Source organism: Helianthus annuus, chromosome 15 (genome assembly GCF_002127325.2).
Source record: "Helianthus annuus cultivar XRQ/B chromosome 15, HanXRQr2.0-SUNRISE, whole genome shotgun sequence".
Classification (NCBI taxonomy): Eukaryota; Viridiplantae; Streptophyta; class Magnoliopsida; order Asterales; family Asteraceae; genus Helianthus; species Helianthus annuus.
In genome coordinates, this window is record NC_035447.2 from 12,318,397 (window position 1) to 12,340,329 (window position 21,933).

The 21,933-nt window shown below is 36.7% G+C and overlaps 3 protein-coding genes across 5 annotated transcripts; 2 read left to right on the forward strand and 1 right to left on the reverse strand.

Annotated features, from left to right (window-relative positions):
- Nucleotides 1–957: 957 nt before the first annotated feature.
- LOC110910834 (protein ALTERED PHOSPHATE STARVATION RESPONSE 1) lies at nucleotides 958–5,617 on the reverse strand. 2 transcript variants are annotated; one of them, XM_022155418.2, is made up of 6 exons: nucleotides 5,369–5,617; nucleotides 4,013–4,978; nucleotides 3,847–3,915; nucleotides 3,485–3,687; nucleotides 2,534–2,757; nucleotides 958–1,719 (listed from the first exon to the last, which is right to left on the reverse strand). In XM_022155418.2, exons 2-6 carry the CDS (start codon nucleotides 4,953–4,955, stop codon nucleotides 1,086–1,088), a joined length of 2,073 nt encoding a protein of 690 aa, XP_022011110.1. In that variant the 5' UTR covers nucleotides 4,956–4,978; nucleotides 5,369–5,617; the 3' UTR covers nucleotides 958–1,085. The 2 variants fall into 2 exon arrangements, with proteins under 2 accessions (XP_022011110.1, XP_022011109.1); XM_022155417.2 differs by having other exon boundaries at nucleotides 4,013–5,028.
- A 2,736-nt stretch (nucleotides 5,618–8,353) lies between these two features.
- Nucleotides 8,354–13,240, forward strand: LOC110914827. Of its 2 annotated transcripts, XM_035984163.1 has the most exons (3): nucleotides 8,354–8,539; nucleotides 8,704–12,458; nucleotides 12,561–13,240. In XM_035984163.1, the coding sequence occupies exons 2-3, from the start codon at nucleotides 11,850–11,852 to the stop codon at nucleotides 13,122–13,124; spliced, it is 1,173 nt and encodes a 390-aa protein (XP_035840056.1). In that variant the 5' UTR covers nucleotides 8,354–8,539; nucleotides 8,704–11,849; the 3' UTR covers nucleotides 13,125–13,240. The 2 variants fall into 2 exon arrangements, with proteins under 2 accessions (XP_035840056.1, XP_035840055.1); XM_035984162.1 differs by having other exon boundaries at nucleotides 8,354–12,458.
- A 362-nt stretch (nucleotides 13,241–13,602) lies between these two features.
- LOC110910836 (protein DOWNSTREAM OF FLC) lies at nucleotides 13,603–15,187 on the forward strand. The gene is made up of 2 exons (XM_022155419.2): nucleotides 13,603–13,783; nucleotides 14,735–15,187. Exons 1-2 carry the CDS (start codon nucleotides 13,630–13,632, stop codon nucleotides 15,058–15,060), a joined length of 480 nt encoding a protein of 159 aa, XP_022011111.1. The 5' UTR covers nucleotides 13,603–13,629; the 3' UTR covers nucleotides 15,061–15,187.
- Nucleotides 15,188–21,933: the final 6,746 nt, after the last annotated feature.

Here is a 21,933-nt window from a genome sequence, read left to right on the forward strand (position 1 = left end):
TCAGTGGAATACGTTTTCACTAAATTTTATGATTAATTCTTTGTTCTTTTTATCTTCTAACTTACATATATTCTTTTTATTTTCTAACTGATATATATTTTGATGTTGGTGTCGATACCATTAGAAGATTGGCTTCTTGGAAAATGCATAATTATATATAAACCAGTGGAAATTCCTCGCGAGTTGTTGCGGGAATTCTTTCGGTATTAGTTGAGTTTCTTACGGCATCAGTAGATACGCGATGACAGTTCCTTTGAGGAGAGAAGTAGAAGGAAAATGAAAGGATGATTTTTAATAGTTTTCTCTCCTAGCATTCCTTTCAAAATGAGATGAGATGGTGCGCATCACCTCTATTGATGCCTTACGCACATAAACATAACCATTATGTATAAAACTAGAGGGGATGGATAGGTTTTTAAAAATCATTCTTTAAGTAAACACTAACTTTGAATGGTTTAATTTAAAGCATAACTTCTTTTTTTTGCGGTTGATATTTGATCTTCAATCTCTCCTTAATTGGATGTGTAAATAACTAAATATTAAAGGAACTAGAGATATGTTAATTAGATGTGTATATTGAAGTATAATTATGAGCAAAATGGGTGAGTGAGAAAGGTTAGAGAAGGATCTATCTATAGGCACAAATTGAAATTTCAAGGAAAAGCAAATTGCCTCTTCCATGGTTGATCCCACGGTCGATCCATCGACCTTGGATCGACTAGAAAGGCTATTTGATAGCCTCTAGGCACTTAAACATTATGTAACATTTAGATCTTACTTTAAACACATTTTCCCTAAGCGGTTTTTTTATACCGTTTTTATTGCAGTTTCAGGTCGGGTTATAAACCGGTTCTTACGTTCACCTTTCTCACATAATATAAGTACACACAAACGAATTATGCGATTTTCGTAATTCTACCTAGACCCCAAATCCAACAATAAGACATCCAAACAATATAAAATAAAAATAATAAAAATAAATAAAACCCAAACTTAAAATCAGAATCCATAACCGTAACCTGCTGGCAACAAAAGTAAAGCATAATAATCTTCACAAACACATGGGGATTTCAAAGGTTTGAACTTCATATACTATAAGCTCTTGGTGGCCTGTAATTAGAATAAGCATTTTGAGCCTTCTCACTTTTCTGCTTAATATCTTCATACATCTTCAATGAACACTCTGCAAACTTGGTCAACCCATCCAAAACTTTAGTCAAACTCGCATGCATCGACCGCAGTTTCACCGACGTCTCATCATCATTTGGCGTCGCTTCTTCACCGTTATCCTCCTCTCCATTCAAACCCGTCTCGGGTTCGTCGACCGAATGTTGCTGGAGATGAGACAAAAACGCTTTGATGGCGTCGCTCAGTTGCTGAGCTGGCAGACCTTGGATCCCGGCTGACCAATCCCGACAAATGACGAATAGAGGTGGGCCCGTGGTTCGTCGAGGGGAAAAGGCACGTCGTTTCGTACTTTGTTTAGGTTGAATGATGCAGTTTTGGACCCAACCGTTGATTGATTCGACGTATGAGGTTTGACTGTTGACCATGTCTGCAAAGCTTAAACCGAAGCATTCAATCTTGTGTTGAAGCTCGTCCATAATCTGCTTCTTTGTTTCTTCTTGAGTTTTTGATTTCTTCAAGTGGTAAGCTAATGAGATTGTTATATACTGCGCGTGATGGCACTCCAGCATCGCTTTCCACATCCGGTTTAATCTACACGGGTGTCGAAAGTTGAAAGTGATTATTATGTGATATTCAATTAGTGGCGTAAACGACCCATGCTGCTCGTGGGCTACTCGAGATCGGCTCGTTAAAAGCTTGAATCGAGCCGAGATTAAACGAGCTCAAGTCAAGCCTAAAACTAAGTTTTTTTTGAGTAAACTTCCGTTTTGCTCCCTGTGGTTTGGTCACTTTAACGGTTTTGCCCCAAACCTTTAAAAATAGCCATTTTACTCCCTAATGTTTTGGTTTTGTTGCCAGTTTGCTCCCTGCGGGGAGCAAAATGGAAAAACAAACAATTGGAATGGAGTTAGAGGCGGGGAGCAAACTGGCAAAAAAACCGAAACATCAAGGAGTAAAATGGCTATTTTTAAAGGTTTGGAGCAAAACCGTTAAAGTGACCAAACCACAGGGAGCAAAACGGAAGTTTACTCTTTTTTTTTTTTGATAAACGAGCCCGAGCCAGAGCTTCACTCATCTAGCTCGAGCTTATTCGCAAGCCTAAATGAGCCTATTATTAATATTTATACAACTTTTATATAATATGTATTTATATTAAAATTATTATTATATAAATGATAAAAATAACTGAACAATGTATATTATGTTGTATATAAAATTTAAATTTATAAATATACATAGATATAAAATATAATTAAAAATGTAAATAAACTAATTAATAAATATTAAACAAGCCAGGCTCGAGCTTGAGCTCTCGTAAGTTAAAACAAGAGCTCGGCTCGCGGCTCATTTACACCCCTATATCAACAAATAGAATCGGATAATCAGCTGCGGAAATGATTGTTACCCTTGAATGAGTTCTAAAAGCTGCGGCTGCAACTCTTCGTCTCTCATTTTCTCAATCCGTTTTGATATGGAATCAACGGTATGCAGTGCAACAATGATTCTTGAATGAAGATCTTTCACAAGAGCACGTGTTTTATCGATCACGTGACTTTTTAGATCCTTTGCAAATTGGTGTCTAAGCTGGTCACACTTTCTGTCATACACTTTCCTGATGGATTCACTGGCCTGCAAAAAAAAGTATCAATTATATAGTGAATATACAAAATATATAATATTTTTTTTTTCTATTTTGAAACGAGTTGAAGGGTCAGCCTGTTTATTTAAACGGGTTAAACAGGTTAACATGAACACGACCCATTTGATTAACTGGTTATAGAGGTCAACCCAAAACCTTTTGCACCCATTGGAAGGATGTGAGGGTTGAAAATTTTGGTTGTTTGGTGTCGGTTCTTATAAAAGACAGAAGATTATATGTGAGGTAAAATGTATTGTTAGGAGGGTGGGAGCGGTAGAGCCGTAATTAAAAGCCGAATGACATTATAATTAGCTTTTAATTTAAAAAAAAAAAAGATAAAAGGATACAAAAACTTCAAACCGTAGTCACAGGGTTCGTGGTACGCTCCGGTACAAGAACGTGGAACGGGATCGCAAGTAGCTAATAGGCTGCTAAAAACCATAATTATTAAATTACTTATGTTTGAAGTAACTATTATTAAATAGCTAATAGGCGGCTAAATTGTTTATTGTTGTTTAAGTCTGTTATTTCGGCTCGTGCGTAGAACTGTAGATCTCTCGTTTTTTGCCTTAAGGCCCTATGTGCCTTAGGTCATTTTTAGACGTTTAGCAATATTTTTTCATTCCAAAGAACATGAATACCGTATCAAACGTCAAGTTGTACCTTCCTTCGAAAACAAAAAGGTTCGTAAAAAAGACACGAGGTAAAAGGGGCTACCTTCACTTCATCATAGAGTTTCCTTTCCCATGCATATAGTCTATCAAGAGTCGAAGAATGGCTTCCCGCGATCATGCAAAACTCTTCAAGAAATTCGCTTCCACTATCATCACTAACATCTTTTGACGTTGGTGCCAGAGGGTTTCGTGAAGACGATGAATGTAATGACACAGATCGTTTCCACGTAATGATATTCGCCACATCTACAAGTGAAAACACGTAAAACTTTAAGTTGATAAAGCAAGGGTAGTCAACGACTCAACGATGATATTATAACACCACCCTAAATTCCATGAAATAACAACGAAAAAGATATCCAACAATGAAAATATACAAAGGATAACAAAAGCTACAATACTTACCATGTGAAACAAGTGCCGTTTTTCCTTTATAACAATTAACGCACAACAGAGTTGATGCGGTTGAGCTACCTACATTAGACATTTACAAACAAGTAACATTTGAAAGTATGTTTTGAATAAAACAAAACAAAACACACAATCCAATCCAATTCAAATCATAGCATACCTTTAGACTCGGAGTAACCAACGCGAGTTTTATCCACCTCAAGCATTCTCGAAACCTCTTTCCCAGATTCAGAAGCGCGAAAGAACCGACTCTCGATTTCTTTGATGCTAGAAAGAAAATCTTTAGCGCGATGTGTAATAAACTCCGAAGGATCCTCCCTTTCTCCCTCGGTCAAACAACTATCCTTGTTCGATTCCGCTTGAGAAGTTCTGCACATCAAAGCTCCAGCAGCAGGATCACCTCCGTCATCTAGTTCACTCGTTTTCGCTTCACTATTCGAAGCAGCAACCGAATTATCATCCTTTTTCGTAGGTTCGGGAGGTGTCGCAAACCCTTCATGAGACACTTCGTGTATATCAGAATCTTTAACGCTAAACTGTTTGTGCACGCTCATATCATCGAAATTCACATGGAACCCATCATGACCCACGAATCGAAAGCTCTCGTTTTCGTCAGCCGGATCGAAATAGTCCCAAGAAGATGCTGATTCGGGTGGGGGTGGGGGCGGTGGCATTGCGAACGGCATCGAATCGACATCATCTACATAAACCCTAGAGCTAATATCGATCACAGATGGGTTAAGACTAACTGTCACTGCATTACTCCCACCAGACCTCATGTAACTCACTCTTGACTCAGGAAGCTGACGTGGACTGCCGCTAGGACCGGCATCAGCACCGACGGTGTGCGGTGGAGACGGTGATGGGTGTGGTGAATGTGCAGGGGTTTTGTCAGTTTCAGTGGGGGGAGATGAATCTAACAACACTTCAGCCTCTGCGAATCTACGTAGGGCTATACCGATTTCACGAAGTGATTGAACATAAGCAAGATGAGCTGCTGCAAAATCATACCGTGAATCGATTGCTTTTTTGATGAATTTCTTTCTTTCTTTGCATAAACGCAGAGCTTCACATCTCTCTCCTTTTGAATGTGATACCCCCATTCTTGAAATGTAGCTAATTTACCCTAGGAATATCACCTTTTTTGTTAAAATCTAACTAAAAGATTGTATTTTTCTGCAAACCCACTTCGTAAAATCAGCAATTTACCCCAAAAACAGTAAAATCAAGAACACAAATAACAATGTATTCAAAATAATGTACCCTAAAAATGTGACCTTTTTTCTGCAAAATCCAAACTAAAGATTGTGTTTTTGAGTAAACAAAAGCAAACCCACTTCGTTAAATCAGCAATTTACTCCAAGAACAGTGAAATCAAAATGGAAATCAAGAACACAAATAACAATGTGTTCAAGAAACCCTTCTAAATGAGCTAATGTACCCTAAAAATGTGACCTTTTTTTCTGAAAAATCTAACAAAAAGATTGTGTATTTCAGGGAAAGAAAGCAAACCCACTTGGTGAAATCAACAATTTACTGCAAAAAGAGTGAAATCCGGATGGATTTGAAGAACCCAAATGGCAATGTGGGCAAGAAACCCTTCCGAATGAGTTGGGGTTTGAAGAAGAATGTGAACAGAAGGGACGATGAAAGCATTTGAGGGTTTAGTGATTGGAGGTCAGTGTCATGATGATGAAAAAGGGGGAAACAAAGAAAAAGAATATGCAAACGGTAGATACACCGAGAGGGGGAGCCTTGGGCTTTGTTAATGTCTAAAAAACATTCTTCAGGGCACCTATTAAGTCTATTTTATATGATAAAAGGTTATAATATTTTATTAAGTCTATTTTATTATGTTGGTCTTGAGTTAGTGTATAGACATTATGCTTAGTGGAGATTTATATGATTAGGTGGTTCCAGTGATGACATGATAATACTCCAGTGGTCCATCAGTAATCTAAATTTTGGTGTAGAATTCCTCCGATCATCGCCTTTGATGTTAAAGATCTGCTAGAGTTGCATGGATTCAGCCCAGGTTCGAAGAAAAAGAAAAAAGCAATTAATGCGATCGTTTTGGTTACGTTTTGGGGCATTTGGAGAATGAGGAATGAGATCGTTTTCAGACAAGGGTCACCAAATACCATAAAGTCCTGGAGGAAATTAAGGCAATGGCGTATTTGTGGGTTAAAAATCGCTCAAAGGAGTCACAATTATCATGGGAAGAATGGTGCCGATTTAGTTGCTTTAGATAAAGTATGTAATTTGTATTGTCGTTTGGTGTAAGCGTTTTTTGATTCGGTGTAAGATTTGCTGGATGTAACTATGGTGGTAGCACCTTGCTACAATGAATAAAATTTCTATCGGCCGTTCAAAAAAAAAATAATCTAAATTTACCGTTCAAAAAATATTTATAACATGTGTTTTTATGTGTGTAGCTTATAGCTAGGAAGGCATTAGGCATCTCAAATTTGACTTTGACCTAGCCATTGACCGAAAACTATAGTTGTTGACCACGAGTATTCTTTCGCCTTTTTCTAACGAATATTAGATGTATGAAACTTAGGATACACCAGATGTGTCTTCGTCTTTGTCCTATGAGAGATACGAGTATCTAATAATGATTCTCATTTAAATTTGGTACTTTATGGACAGTTCTACAAATGTTGAAAACCAAATTGAAATTTCCCCGCTTATTGTATATCAGCATCCACCTTCGACATTTGATCGAAGACAGATTAAAGTGAAAACCAGCAACATGGGGAATCCTACGGTTTCTTGCGAAGCCTCATGGACACTCTGATTTTGATGGTTAAGTTAGTATGTTGGTACAAAATGAAATTGATAATACAAAGTTCCAACTGATAATGAATTTTTCAACTGAAACTGATTATCATGTTTGCTACTGATAGTTTTCGTTACTAGTGACAATTATATATTTTGTCACCAATGCTGATATGGATTAACGGATGAGGATAAACTTAAAGTAACAAAATGGCATCAAATATACGCGTCGTTCGTTAAGTCACAATACGCGTCGTTCGTTAAGTCACAATAGTTTGTTTTGCTATCTTTTAATTCGTTTCGTAGTGCATCTTTTGATCTAAGTCATGTAATTGATTGTTGCTGAATAATCAACGTTTTTGAAGCATTTTGTGTACTTAATTAATTGCTTGTTTACTTGTTAAAATTTTTCCTCTACGATCTTTAAAAGTCTTATGCTTAATCCAAACACAAGTAATGTATAGAAGATGCATTTCTAGATGGGAGAAGCTAGAAGAAGGACGAAGATCTTAATGGATGAGGCAAACTATTTTTTTGTAGGAGAGAAAGTGAACTAACCGTATTGAACCAAATGGAAATGGGCATGAGCCCATTGGATCGGACTCGTAATATGGTCACCGTCTACAAGTCCATTGCTATATGCTCTAGGAGACTAGGACTAACTACATTACGCTAGACCAACAAATAGATTTTTTTTAAATAGTTAGTGTTTCAACTTTCAAGTGGGGAACCTGGGTTCTAAAATATAAAAATATACGGGTTAGTGAATATGGCGTGTTAGATCTCACCTGTTGTCACGCAATCATGTTAAGTTATTTGTTGCATAATTATTAAATGGTTATATTATACGCGCTTATTTTTATCAGTGTCTTATATTTTTTTATAGACATTCCACGTAACCACTCACTGGCAGGTTATGTATTTTATAAGCACCCTTTTCGACGTGCAATCTTAACGTAACATTTCAACATTAATTTTTTTTCACTCTTTTACACCACTGGTACAACACATGGGTCTTAATACTAGCCTCCGATGCTTCTTGTTTCCTGTCTCGATTCACGCATAACAAGACAGTCGCCAACAACACTTCTTCCTTGATGTGTTAGCCACCGACCAGAAAACCAACCCTAAAACTAGAGGTGCACAAAAAACCTGTACCTAGAACCGGACCCGATAAAAAAAACACGAAATCGGTTATTTTTGTACCCGGGTATTGTATACCCGTAACCGAACCCGACCCTACCCTACCCATAGGGTATGAATAGGGTATACATTTTGAGCTCAATACCCGTAACCGAAACCGTACCCGATTTATACCCGAAAACACCCGGAACCGGTCATAGCCTATACCCGATACCGGTTTTTTTTAATACCCGAATTTTTAAGGTATATTTTTTATGTTTACTTTGCAACTTTTATATTTAAGTTTTTAAAAGTTCATATATTATAAAACAAATAAGAGTAAATTACAAGTTTTGTCCTTTATGTTTACATCAAATTGCAGGCGCTGTCCTTTTGGCCAAAAGTTTACAGGCGGTGTCCTTAACCTTCCAAAATCTTACATGTTTTGTCCTTTAGAACAAACCTGATTAGAAATCTTAGTTAACTCTTATCATGTGCAATGCACATGAAGGTAGAATGGTCTTTTTCCTCTCAACCCTTTCTATTTCCCCCCTTTATAACCCTCACCAACCCTTCAATTAATCTCTATCAAAAAACCAGCCCTCGTATTCCTTTTCCCTCTTCTTCTTCATCATTCTTTTCTCACAACATAGGGATTCTAAGATCTGTTGGATCGATGATTAATTTCAGGTCACCGGAGTCTAAGAGATACTCATTTGCAGGGTTGGTTCTTTGTTCAAAGACTAAAACTTTGGTGAAGATGAATCATGTAGAATGTTGACAGGTGAGCATACTCATTTATTTGATTTGTAAGATTGTCGCGAAAACATGAAGGCTCGTTTTTTCTGCCTTTTATATTGAAACCTATGTTCTATGTGAAGCTTTATGTGTAGTCGGGCTAGAGATATTGCTTGCACTTCTTAAGACTAAACTTTTGACTTAAAATAGATAGGTGTTTTCTTGAGGTCTTGAGAGAAATGCAACGGTTGGATTGGATATTTGTGGGGAACCGAGTATCAATTTCGGGCTTGAAAAGAAGCTCATTTGACCTGAAAAGTCGATCGAAATAGCTTTGTGATACAGCATAACTTTTGAGGTGAAAACCCAAAAAAATAACGTAGACGTTTATAGCAAAAGCTGTATCGATTTTGAACTTGAAAAGGTGTATAGATTAATTTCAGGTCACCGGAACTAAGAGATACTCGTTTCCTGATTACTTATTTGTAAGATTGTTGCTGAAGGTGTATAAATTTTGTCTAAATACATGTTTTATTTGCACATATATGAATCTAAGATGGTGAATTTCAAGTCAGATTTGATTAAAATCAGCGAACTTAAGGATCTAAAAGCAATAAGTTTAATGGATGGTGATTTGGCTGAAAGATGAGAGACAACGTTTTGATAATGTAATTAGGAACAGGCTGAAGTTGTTGAGGGTTATAAATGGGGAAATAGAAAGGGTAGAGAGGGAAAAAGACCATTGTACCCTCATGTGCGATGCACATGACAAAAATTAACTGAGACTTCTAACCAGGTTTGGCCTAAAGGACAAAACGTGCAAGATTTTGGAAGGTTAAGGACACCGCCTGTAAACTTTTGGCCAAAAGGACATCGCCTGCAATTTGATGTAAACATAAAGGACAAAACTTGTAATTTACTCAACAAATAATTTGTATTTGAGTGAATTTATGTTATTGTAATTTGTTTTTAATCACTTTTACAAATTACAAACCAAATTTAATTTCTAAATGCATTTATTTTTATGTAAAATAAAAAAAAACATAGTTTTTAAAATCGGGTATTAATGCCCGGTTATACCCGAACCCGATTATACCCTACCCGGGTACATAGGGTATGAATTTTCTCTTCAATACTCGTACCCGAACCCTACCTGATTTCTTTTAATACCCGATTTCCATACCCGAAACCGGGTATTAACGAAAACCCAATTTGTGCACCTCTACCTAAAACTGTTGTTTGCGTTTTTCCTCTTAATTTTTCAGCGGGCTTTTTCTCTCTTCTGGGCCCACACCACTTCAACTCATAGCCTAACACATATAAATTTTAATTGTAGCCCAGTCACTTAGGCCCATGCCCATGCCTCAAGTATAGCAAGTTAGCAACCCATTTACGTAGCCGAGCCCACGGACTAATTAATTAATAAGCCCACTCCCAAATTATTAGCATGCGTCCATGCTAATTTTACCACTTGATATTTTAACAGAAACCCAGAAACCAAAACTAAAAGATTCTCTGCTTGACTGCCTTTTTATTCTGATTTAAAGCATTAGTCTGAGAATTATTTGAAGCTCGAAATGTTGATCTTTAGCACATATTCTCATGTTTAACTTAATTGCATCATTTCATTTTAGCTATTATGTAAGCATATTAATACATTGTATTGTATACTAATAAAACATAAAGTGAATGAACAGTAAAACATAAATTGCTTTTAAGCTTTCTTTATATGTGGATACTAGTGGTTTTTTACATGTGTTATGGTTTTTTACATGTATTATCTAGTTCTTTTATATATCTTAGACCGTGGCGTACGGTGGGGCGTGGGTTGGGGGCATGGTGCGACACGTGGAGTATGTGGCACCCAAGACCGAAAGCCAATTTCAAAGGGGTATGGTGGGGCGTGGCTGGGGTGGCGTGGAAAAAAAACCAATTTCAAAGGGCTAGTGCTCTTGGCCAACGAGGTTCCGCCATGTCATGTCCGTAGCCCCGCCCAACGCTCGGGCTGAAACCCCCGCCTAAGGGGCCACGCCGAAACCCAAGCTCACCCGGGGTGGTGACGTGGGCGTTTGTACCCAACCCCCGCCCCATACCCCATACCCCGGAGTTTTATGTAACTTGCGTTTGTTTTTTTCTCGATGTAATTCACGTGTCAGTATTTTTTGATCATATCAAGATTTTTTTTCTCTATGGGTTGCTGTAATTAGTGTAGGTGACGTAACAAAATAAACCGATACCGATCAAATTCCCACTGTGTTGGTATATTTTTAGTCATATCATGATTTTTTTTCTCTATTGGTTGCTATAACGAATGTGAGTACTGTAATTAAACGAACTGATACCCACCCACCGCGCAACGCGCGGATTTAATAACACTAGTTCTTTGAAAAAATTATTATAGTTTATATAACATATTAAGCCTTTGGCATTATAGCCTAGTGGCATCTTAGGGTGGGATAAGGCTTAAGGATCATTAGGTCCTGAATTCGATTCCCACAAGGGGGGTTTTCCCAGATTTATTGAGTTTCCCGCTGAATTGGTTTATAGGCATTATTGCCTAGTGGAGATGAATATGATCAGATGGTTCCGTTAGTGACACAATCAGTGGCGGAACTGGCCCAAAAAGTTAGAGGTATCCTAATTTTTTTTTTTAGGATTAGGGGTATCATTTGTATAACAGAAACGGAGTTGAAAGGTATTTTTACACTACGAAAATGGAGTTAAGGGGTATTTTTACACTACGGAGACGGGGTTGAGGGGTAGCCCGTGCTACCCCTATTTGTACTATAAGTCCGCCACTAGACACAATGATGTTCTATTGGTCCGTCAGTGATTTAAATTTATCATTCGAAAAAAAAATATATAAGGTAATAACATAAATAAAGTGTATTAAGAATCTAAAAAACTATTAAGTAGATAGATATTCGATCCCTAGTGTATACTACAACATATAAGGGTGTACGGGGTGTAAGCGGGGAAGGGTATCGGTGAAGGGTTTCCCCGATCGGGAACACCGCCGCCATCACTGCGGGGTCCCGAATCGGGGTGTGGTTTGGGTGTGGACTCACCGCGTGAAAAGGCACGAGATTTGAGGAACGGTCTGATTTTCAACGGTCGGATTTTATTAAAAAAAAATTCACTTTTTTTAAACTAATATAAATAACCATCTCATTCTCACCATTTTTTTATACTCAAACCATCTCATTCTCACACATTTTTAAACTCTCCAACCACACCCACTTCACTTTTTATTTTTTTATACTCTCAAACCACACCCCCTTTACACCGAGCAATGGAGAACCAACCCCGCGAGGCCAAGAAAAAAACTAAGGGACGGGTCTCGAAACCGTCTCGAGATGGTTCGAGCGGTGCAAATGCTCAACCACAACCCCCTTTCGGATACACTTCACAACCCCCGTTTTTTTTTCCAACAACCTACACACCCCTCGTTCTACAACACCCAACAACCCAATTTCGGCTATTTTCAAAATTTGTTATCAATGGACGCTCCTCCTCAATCCCCCGCCTTCGACCCATATGCTTATCGTTCTCCACAAGTTCCTTCTACACGAGGAAATGTCGAACGTCCACTACCTATTCACGACGACGAGGACGATGAGGTAGTGCCCGAAACTCAAAATTTGGGCGACGACGACGAGGAAGATGAATATAATGTGGATGAAGACGCGGGCAACGAAGAAGATGACGCTCGGGAAAAAAAAGGGAAAACGGTGAGCGAAAAATGGACAAAGGACCAAGAAGAGGCGTTGGCGAAGGCGTGGGTACATTGTTCTACCAACAAAAAAAAGGGCAATCAACAAAATCGCGAAAGTTTTTGGCGTAAAATTTTAGAGCATTTTAACAAAACTATCGGTGGAAGTAACCGGACCGTTCATCAAGTGCGGTCTAAATGGAACCCGATGATGGCGAAAATAAACTTTTTCAACGGCCTATACCAACAAGCGGTAAAAATTATATTTTTTTTAACATTGTATATTTTTAATTTTTTTTCTAAGTTCATACTTTTTTAACACTTTTTAATTTTTTTTTTATTTTATAACATGTAGGATCGCACACGAGGAAGCGGATGTAAGGATCTCGACGTGATGAAAGTCGCGTTAAAAGAATTTAAAGAAAGATTTCCAAGCGGTTTTCAACACATCGAGGCGTGGGAGGTCGTTCGAAGACACGAGAAATGGGCCCAAGTCCCATTGATGGGTGAGGAAGGTGAAGGTTCGGCACATAAAAGAAAGCCCGTTGACGTGGACCTTTCGATACCGGATATGAACGAAGATCCCTCGCCACAAAGAGCACAACGGCGAGACAAGCGTCAAGCTACATCGTCCGAGGGAAGCTCGGCCGAGTTGGCGGCACAATTCAAAGTGTACACCGCCATGAAAGAAGCGAAGCAAGCGGTAGAATTGGAGGCGATCGAATTGAGGAAAAAAAGAGAGTCGGAGGCTCGCGAGCTCATATCGGCACAACTCGAGACGATGAAAAACTACAATTACGATCGAGATATGAAAACATTCCTTAAGCCGCACGACGATGTTCCGCCAAGTATGTTGCCGTTCATCCTCGCCCGAAAGCGAGAAATCGCTAACAAGTACGGGTGGCCATGCGATTTCTAAAATTTTAATTTTCTAGTTTTAATGTAATTTTTATTTTCTACTTTGAATGTGTTTTTTATTTTCTACTTTGAATGTGTTTTTTATTTTCTATTTGAATGTATTTTTTTTAAATTTAATGAAATGTCTTTTATTTAATTTATAAACATCCATAATTTTATAAAAAAAAAAAAAAACCGAACTCACCTAATAGGGGAGTGCCGTCATCAAAAATGGGTATTAGGGGAGTGTTAGAGGGGAGTTGACATGGCACTTTGTGGTTGGTTATGTGTTAGAGGGGGGACTCACCCCTTACACCCTAAGGCGTTTCCCTCCTTGTAATAAACGAAGCAAGTGCCGCATGATTCGGTTTCATTGAATACAAATGTCTAGCACACATGCATGGCACGTGATCAGATCTCACTTTGCTCATCTACATTCAAATATATATCCAACACTATATATATAGTCCTACCTATTCCCAACTCCATCAATCATACTTCATTTCTCTTCAACCCATCATTTAACAATGGTGAAACTGCTGGTCATCTTCGCTCTCTGCCTTCTTCCCGCGCTTTCCATCGCGGCCACACTCACCGATAGTCCATTCCGCCTCAAAGGTCGCGTCTACTGCGACACTTGCCGTGCAGGATTCGAAACATCTGTCACCAAATACTTGGCTGGTTTGTATCTTCATCTTATTAACCGGATATCATTAACTTTGTTTCCATGTTTGTAGCAAATTTTACCTCAAAATATCTTCTAGGGTGTAAACGAGCCTTGCCAAGCCTGAGCTTGAAATCGGCTTGTTTAGTTACGAGAGTTTGGGCTCGAGTTCAACTTGTTTAAGTTATGAGATCTTGAGCTTGGCTCGTTTTGAACTTTATTTTCTAAAAAGAAGATTTGTTTATTATTTATCAGCTAATTTATATATATATATATACGCACACACACATATATATATATATATAGTGAAAGTGTAAAATACAATATTGCTTAACATACGAGCATACGCTGTGAAATTACACATGTTGAAAACATAATTACGCATTTTGAAAGAATGAAGATTCCGAGTTTGTGAAGTCTTCCGAATTTATCATGTCCGGAGAAACAAGTGTTCCGAGTTTATGTTTGTGTGACATGTGTGATTATGCTTTTTTCAATATGCGTGATTATGTTGTTCAACATGCGTGATCAGGGTTTTGAGTTTTATAACTTGCGTAATTTCATCTCGTACGCTCGTACGTTAAGGAATATTATACGTTAACCTCCGCCTGTATATACATATATAATAAACTATTTTAGTTTATCATAGTAGTATTACTAGTATAATGTATAATAATTATTATAAAAATATACATTTAATATTTTAACTAAGAATCTTATAAATATAAGGCTGGTTTAGACTCGCAAGCTAGCTTGACCTCGATAAGTGAATATCGAGCTTAGGTTCAGGATCATTTATTTAACAAGCCTTTTTCAAGCTCGAGCTTGTTTAAGAATGACCCGATTTAGGCTTTTCATGAGCCAATATCGAGTAGCTCATGAGTGAATTTGCCTTTTTACACCCTACTACTTGTGGGGTTCGAATTTTGTGAAGGCTTAATGAAACTGTATACATTTGTAAAATGCAGGTGCAAAGGTTAAGGTAGAATGCAGAGACAGGGACTCACTAAACCTGAGGTACACCTTAGAAGCGGTGACCGACGCGTCTGGAACCTACGAGATGACAGTTAACAGCGATCATGGCGATCAGAAATGCGAGTGCACCCTTGTGAGCAGCCCTGACCCTGAATGTAAGGAGCCTAACATTGGTCGTAACCGAGCCACCGTCATCCTTACCCGCAACAATGGGATGAACCAAAATGCTCGTTATGCAAATGCAATGGGCTTCTTGAAGACAACCCCCTTAGCTGGCTGCACGGAGCTCATCAAATCTTACTTTGCTGAGGACATCTAGTTTCATTTCTTATAGTTATTGGTTTTAAAGATCTTGGTTAAATGTCTTATTTGCTGAAGAATAATTACACAGTTTAGTGCATGTTATATTTGTAAGATTAAATATATATTATTTTATATTTAATTTAGTAGCCCTTATAATCATTTACGTTATATAGATCAAAATATATAACAACCTATTAAATAATTAGTTGGTAGTTGTTGATGAGCCTTATTACCCTTATTAACTAATTAGGGTTTCCGCCAAGTGGGGCTAGCTCACTTGGTAGAGGCTATTGCCTCTTAGTGGGAGGTCTTGGGTTCAATCCCAAGCAAGGGTGAGTTATTTGTAAATATAAGAGCTTGGGAGAGTAACGTTAGCCATTAAAAAAAAAAACTAATTAGGGTTTCCTCTTGGGTGCATATATAAGGAGACTTATGTAGAGGTTCTAGGGTTAGACACATAACCTAATTACTCTCATAACATCAATCGACCTCCTCTCCTCAACCGATTACCCTTTATCGGTTTTCCTCATCACCATCATTAGATTGCACCCTAAGGAGGAACCAGACCAAGCTGACAATCATGTCAAACACTGTTGCTGCATCTCCATCTGGATTCTCTGTTGGCTTGTACTGATGCAATCAAAGGTATGTTTTCATGTTTTCCATTATGTCTAAACAGAACTGATCAACATGTGGTATCAGAGCATATGTTGATTAATCAGTTCTGTTTTCCTATCCATTATTCTGGGATTGAAATCTGGAAAACAGAGTTTTGAAAACTTAATAAACCATAACAGCTGGTTTCGAGTCCCTTTAATGTTGGCGAAGTCACTATTTTGAAAGACTAAGTTGGTTAATCATGTGACCCGAAATCAAATGGGTTAATTTTTATGTCCGAAATCTGTATAAAAACATTAATTTTTCAGGTTTCGGGTTCCAGAATCATGTTTTATTTTTTAGGGTTCATCATGTGTTCTTAGAAAATTCGAAATTCCTTTATGTTTTGGAATATGATTTGGATTATTGAGGGGTTTTCCATGTTTTGATCTGTTTTAACTATTAAAAATTTTTGAAAAACTGTTATTAGATCAACAGATAAAATTTTCGAAATATTTGATGAAACTAGATCATCACTAAAACAGGAAACGAGTAAATTACAAGTTTTGTCCTTTATGTTTACATCAAATTGCGGACGCTGTCCTTTTGGCCAAAAGTTTACAGGCGGTGTCCTTAACCTTTCAAAATGTTACATGTTTTGTCCTTTATACCAAACCTGGTTAGAAATCTCAGTTAAAAAGTGTTATGTGCAATGCACATGAGGGTAAAATGGTAATTTCCCTCTCAACCCTTTCTATTCCCCCATTTATAACCCTCACCAACCCCTAAATTTATTCATACACGATCAGATTCAAGTGCTTGAAAAATTATTATCATTCATCAAACTTACATAACCACCATCACAATTCTTGCAATACTCACCAGTTGATCAACACATATTTTAGTAACCACAAAAGCCACATCCCATTGCTAATCTACGTCGTTTCAAAAAATCAATAGAAATGGTGAGACATGAAACAGTGAAGTACTATTTCCTTCCAGTTCCACACACAGTCCTTGTTCCCCGTGATCTTTCTAATGTTCTTACCAACAACTTCTAACAAAAACAATATTTTCAAACTCCAGAATTAGCTCAGTCAGCATCATTGGGCCTCCATAATAGTATTTTGTTAAAGTAATCAGATAAAGAAAAACCAAGTAGAATCCAGAGGTTTCTGACTTCTGTTGACCGTTCCGTTCAGCTCATTTGTGAGTCACAATGTGGAAAATATAACTCAATAAAAGACATTCCTCCAAAAAAATAGTTGAATAAATAGTCGAATTGAATGAATTCAGAACTCAGTTTATCAAATTGAAAAAAGGAGAAAACTGCACAGCATATGCAGTAAACAAAAATCAAGAATACTCTCTAAAGAAATTGAAGATAATCACACTGGACATTCACCGCTAAACAACCCCTTTCATCTTCTCTATCTCTATCACAAGCTTAGATCTGTAATGGATAAATGGTGGCGGTTGGGTTTCACCGGATTCGAGACGGTGGCGGGTTTTGTTGGTGGTTCGTTGTGATCTGAACAAGGGACGGTGGTGGGTTTGGATCTGAAACGGTGACGGTTATGATGGTGAATGTGGTGGACGGTGGTGCGTGGGTGTTTGGTTAGGGTTAGGGTTTCATTGATGGGAGTTTCTACAAGCCATAAAGAGAAAGAGAAAGAGAAAGGTAAAGGGGTAAAAAGACAATTATACCCTCATGTGCTTTGCACATGATTTGATTTAACAGAAAAAATTAACTGAGTTTGGTCTAAAGGTTAAAACATGCAAGATTTTAAAACATAAAGTATAAAACTTGCCAAGTTTTGCGCTAAAGGGCACTGCCTGCAAAATGGTATAAACATAAAGGACAAAACTTGTAATTTACTCAACAGGAAACCATATCTCAAAATCCCTAAGAATTCAAATTTTCAGTTACGTTTTCACAACAACAGCTGTTAACAGGGGTTTCGAGATCATCCTTTTAACGACCCGAGACCAAGATCTCGACTCAAGACCACAAGGTCTCGACTCGAAATCATAAGGGTTCTCAAATCTTTACAACTCGAGACAATGGTTTCGACTCGAGATAACGATTTCGACTCGAGACCACTGAGGTTTCGACTAAGGGATTCAATCTTCACAACTCGAGACCGTGGTTGTGACTCGAGACCTTATCAAGTAGTCGAGATCTCATAAAACACAGTAGTCGAAACCATGATTACGACTCGAGACACTGAGGTTGCGACTCGAGACCTTAATGAGTCGAGACCTCATAATGATTCAAGATGAGTCGAGACCTCACTCGAGACCTCATAACTGAGTCGAGATCTCATAACTGAGTTGAGATCTCATAACTGAGTTGAGATCTCATTCGAGATCTAAGACTAACTCGAAATCTCAACCTCATTACTTCAGGCTGTTTAATGTGAACTAAAATTTAGCTCGGGGATCCGCGCTAACAGGTGGTTTACTATTAAATAATTGGTTTTTGTAAATACTTAGTCACTTAATCAGAATCCAAATAATGTTTTACAAAACCAAAATGGCTTTACTTGGGTGAGCTTCTGATGTATCACTTCTGGCCAAAGCTGATTTGATACATCTACTTATCGTTCAAGTATTACGAAAGCCATGTTGAGTATGCATTACAAACGTGAATGTCTTAATTTCTGGCCAAAGCTAATTTAATTCATTCATGTATAGCATTCTTAACAAGTGCATAACTAAAGTGATTGTCTCATCTCTGGCCAAAGCTGATTTGATACGATTACTTTGCACACATGCTTAAATGATTACACTTCTGGCCAAAGCTGATTTGTCTTTGTTTAAGTAGAATTTTAACTAAGTCTATTATTTTGATGTTAGTAATAGACATATCACAACCTCTTCACATAATGATCTTTATATCAATGATCTTTCATCAATTTTATGATCATTTCGTCTGCCTTATTTTTTAGTACCCATAATTTTACTCATTGTAATTTTCTTCTATAAATCTATATCTCATCCACTCTAATTCTTAAACCTAAAATGTTTTGCTTTATTTAACGTTTCAATAAGATTAGCTCTTAAATTAAATCTTTGATTATCCCTTAAGACACGATAATCCTACCGCTCTCTTCTGATATAAGTACTACAGAAGAAAAGTAGAGCATGATGAATAGCACAAATCGAACATGATGTCTCTTATGATAATCAAGAACTCTCTAACATAATTGCTATCACTAAAGTTATTCCAGATTAAGTCTTTCCTAAGACTATTCTATTATTGTGGAATAATCACTAGAACTCCTAAGATGCATGCCTTCATTTAAAATTATAAACCATAAAGCTAAGTGGTGTATGTGAATACATAATAATGTACAATACTATGACCCATAAAGTTAAGGGCTTACGCATGGAAATAAGTACATTTTTCCAGTACATTACATACTAAGATTTTCACTTGTACAATTTGATGCCTTATAAATCAACTATAACACTCAAAAGTACCAAAGTATAACGAGTGTGTTGATAAGCAACATATGTACAAAGAAATAAATGTTTGAAGCTGGAAAATAAGTTGTTACTCACTTTACAACCACTTAAACTTTAAAAGAAGATTGTTCTAAGGTCCATAGACAAATTACAAGTACTAATTCCACCTCTAAAGTTTTTTAAGGGAAAAGCTCACTGCATAATTATGCCATTAGACTAGGCATAAGCAACGAAACTATCCATTATTCAAAAGAACGGTTGGATAAGTTAATTAGGTAGTAACTTCCTAATGATATCTAAGTCTGCTAATTTTAATATTCCAATTAACACATGATTAGTTGACTCTAGTTCTAAACGTTTCCTTACTAGAAGTCAACAAATAACTAACATGAGAGTTAGTGACAAAATTAAATGTTAAGGCTATAAGAACCATAATAAGCAGTCTTCTAACAATGTTTTTCGATACCTTATATATATTCTGAAGATTAATCAGAATATGGTATCATAATTAAGCAATGTTATGAAGCTTGTGAGGTTTGCATAGTCAACATAAAGTCACACTTACCTTAAACTCTCATTTTATTTGTTCTAAATATCTGGATAGAAACATTACTAAGATGAAACTAGATGATACCTTATATTTTCACAACTTTTGTTATCATGTAAATGAGAATTTGACAAAAGGAAAATGAAACTTATAAATTTCATCCATTATAACCAAAATTCATGACATGGTTAATGAGGATGATTTTTAATCTAATCTCATTCTAAGTGATTTTAAATCATGACGTTAAAGCCCTAAATATTACTTGGCTTAAGGAATAAGTATGGGTTCATCATAAGTCATTGACATTCGTGGAACTTATTCCAAATGGAACATTCAGACATAATTCATTTATCATTTAAAAGACTATCAACTTGTATTTAAATTTTGTCGCGTATGGCCCACGGTCTTAGAAGAAATCTATTCATATATGTACTTAATAAGATTTCTATTAGATATGTCCCTGAGTTTTCTTATGACATCTGGACATTAAGGGAATCAAATAAATTCCAACGTATATATGATAGGTTCCCACGTCACATAGCTCATTGAAACTTCTCTTGTAGCGTTCTAGAGATATTAAAGATCAGTGATAGCATTAAGTGTCTTAATAATAACTTGCAATAGTTGCAAGAGGTGGGGGAGTGAAAATTTTACATTACCTAAATTTACACCTCTTGTTCAAGACACTGCTCCATCTTGACACTGTTCTATCATAACTTGTCTCCTTAAAATCTAATGTTACTCTTACAAAAGTTTCATTGTTGCTTAATTGTGGGCACACTTAGATTTCTTACCTAAACTAACATACTCCTCAACAAGAGAAACTACAAAGACTGATGTCATTAATTTGTTTTCTCTATTAGAATTTGTTGGTCGTTAAATATTGACCCTAAGCATCCTGAGTTCCTAAAGATTTCTAAGGTCGGTAGGAGCAGTCAAAGTCCTTATCATGACTTGCAAGGAATACAAGAGGCGGGGGGAAGAGTGTCGTTAAATTTCACTCCGAATTTAACTCTGATTACACCTCTTGTACACCATACTGCACCAACTCTTACAAACTTAGAATGAAAATGATAGCAACCTAACCAAGAGCTAATCCATAAAACTGAAACTTTTAAAACGCAATAATCAACTCAGGAGGTCATCTAGGTTTAAAAGCCTACTAACTTTGATGATTACATAACCTCCCTAACTGAAGTTGAAATGGATTTTGGAAATGTTTACTGATCCTATCTCTTCAAATTAAGCCATTAATGTCAATTAATCTTCTAAATGGAATAAAACAGTTTTCTAGGAGAACTGATTTTATGTGTTCGTATAACGTTTGGGATTTGATTGAATTACCTAAGAGTGTTCATAACTAAACCAAATCCTAATATAAGCGTTAAGACACTCAAAAGCATGATTGATTGTCAAAGGTTGTACTCAGGAAGAGATAAATTATTAAATAATCTTTATTACATATCTAATAAAAGATTTCTTTGAGGATCATCACTGTTCTAGTAGCTTATAATTGTTTAAAGCTACATTAGATGAACATTAAAACAATTTTCCCTAACAAATGGCTGACATATTTACATGTTCATAAATCAACCTGAAAGTTCCAAACTGAAGGTTAAAGAACACTTTGTTTGTAAACCAATAAAATCCATGTATGGGTTAATGCAAACATCATAATGTGATGAAATCTTAACGTAATTGTTTTCATCAAGAATCAAATGGATTATTGTACCTACCTCAAGATGAGTGAGAGCAACTAAATTAAACCTGTCTATATGGATGATATTCTTTTGACAGGTATATGTTACATAAGTTAAAACATTGTTAACACAAACTTTGATATAATAGATCTCAGAGATATCTCTTAAGTGATAAATATCATAACATACCGAGGTAGACCTACTGGGACATTAGTTCTGTTCCATAAGTTTAACATTAAATGGGTCCTTACATATGTAACAAAATACTGCTCTCCTTTAGAGGATAATAGGATAAATGAGATTATTTCCTTACGCTTCATTAATTGGAAGCCTTATGTAAATTTAAGTCTATACTCGTTTAGATATTACTTACATTGCAACACACTAGATATGCCTAGATTAATGTGAAGCATCTAATGGAGTATTACAATATCTTTAAATGAAACGAGAGACTACAATTTAAAGAAGAAATGAGAACTAAAACCGGTTGATTACTCTAACTTTGTAATATTCAGAGATGACAAAAATGTAATTTCGGGTATATCCTTATGTCAGCAGACAAACCTATCTCATG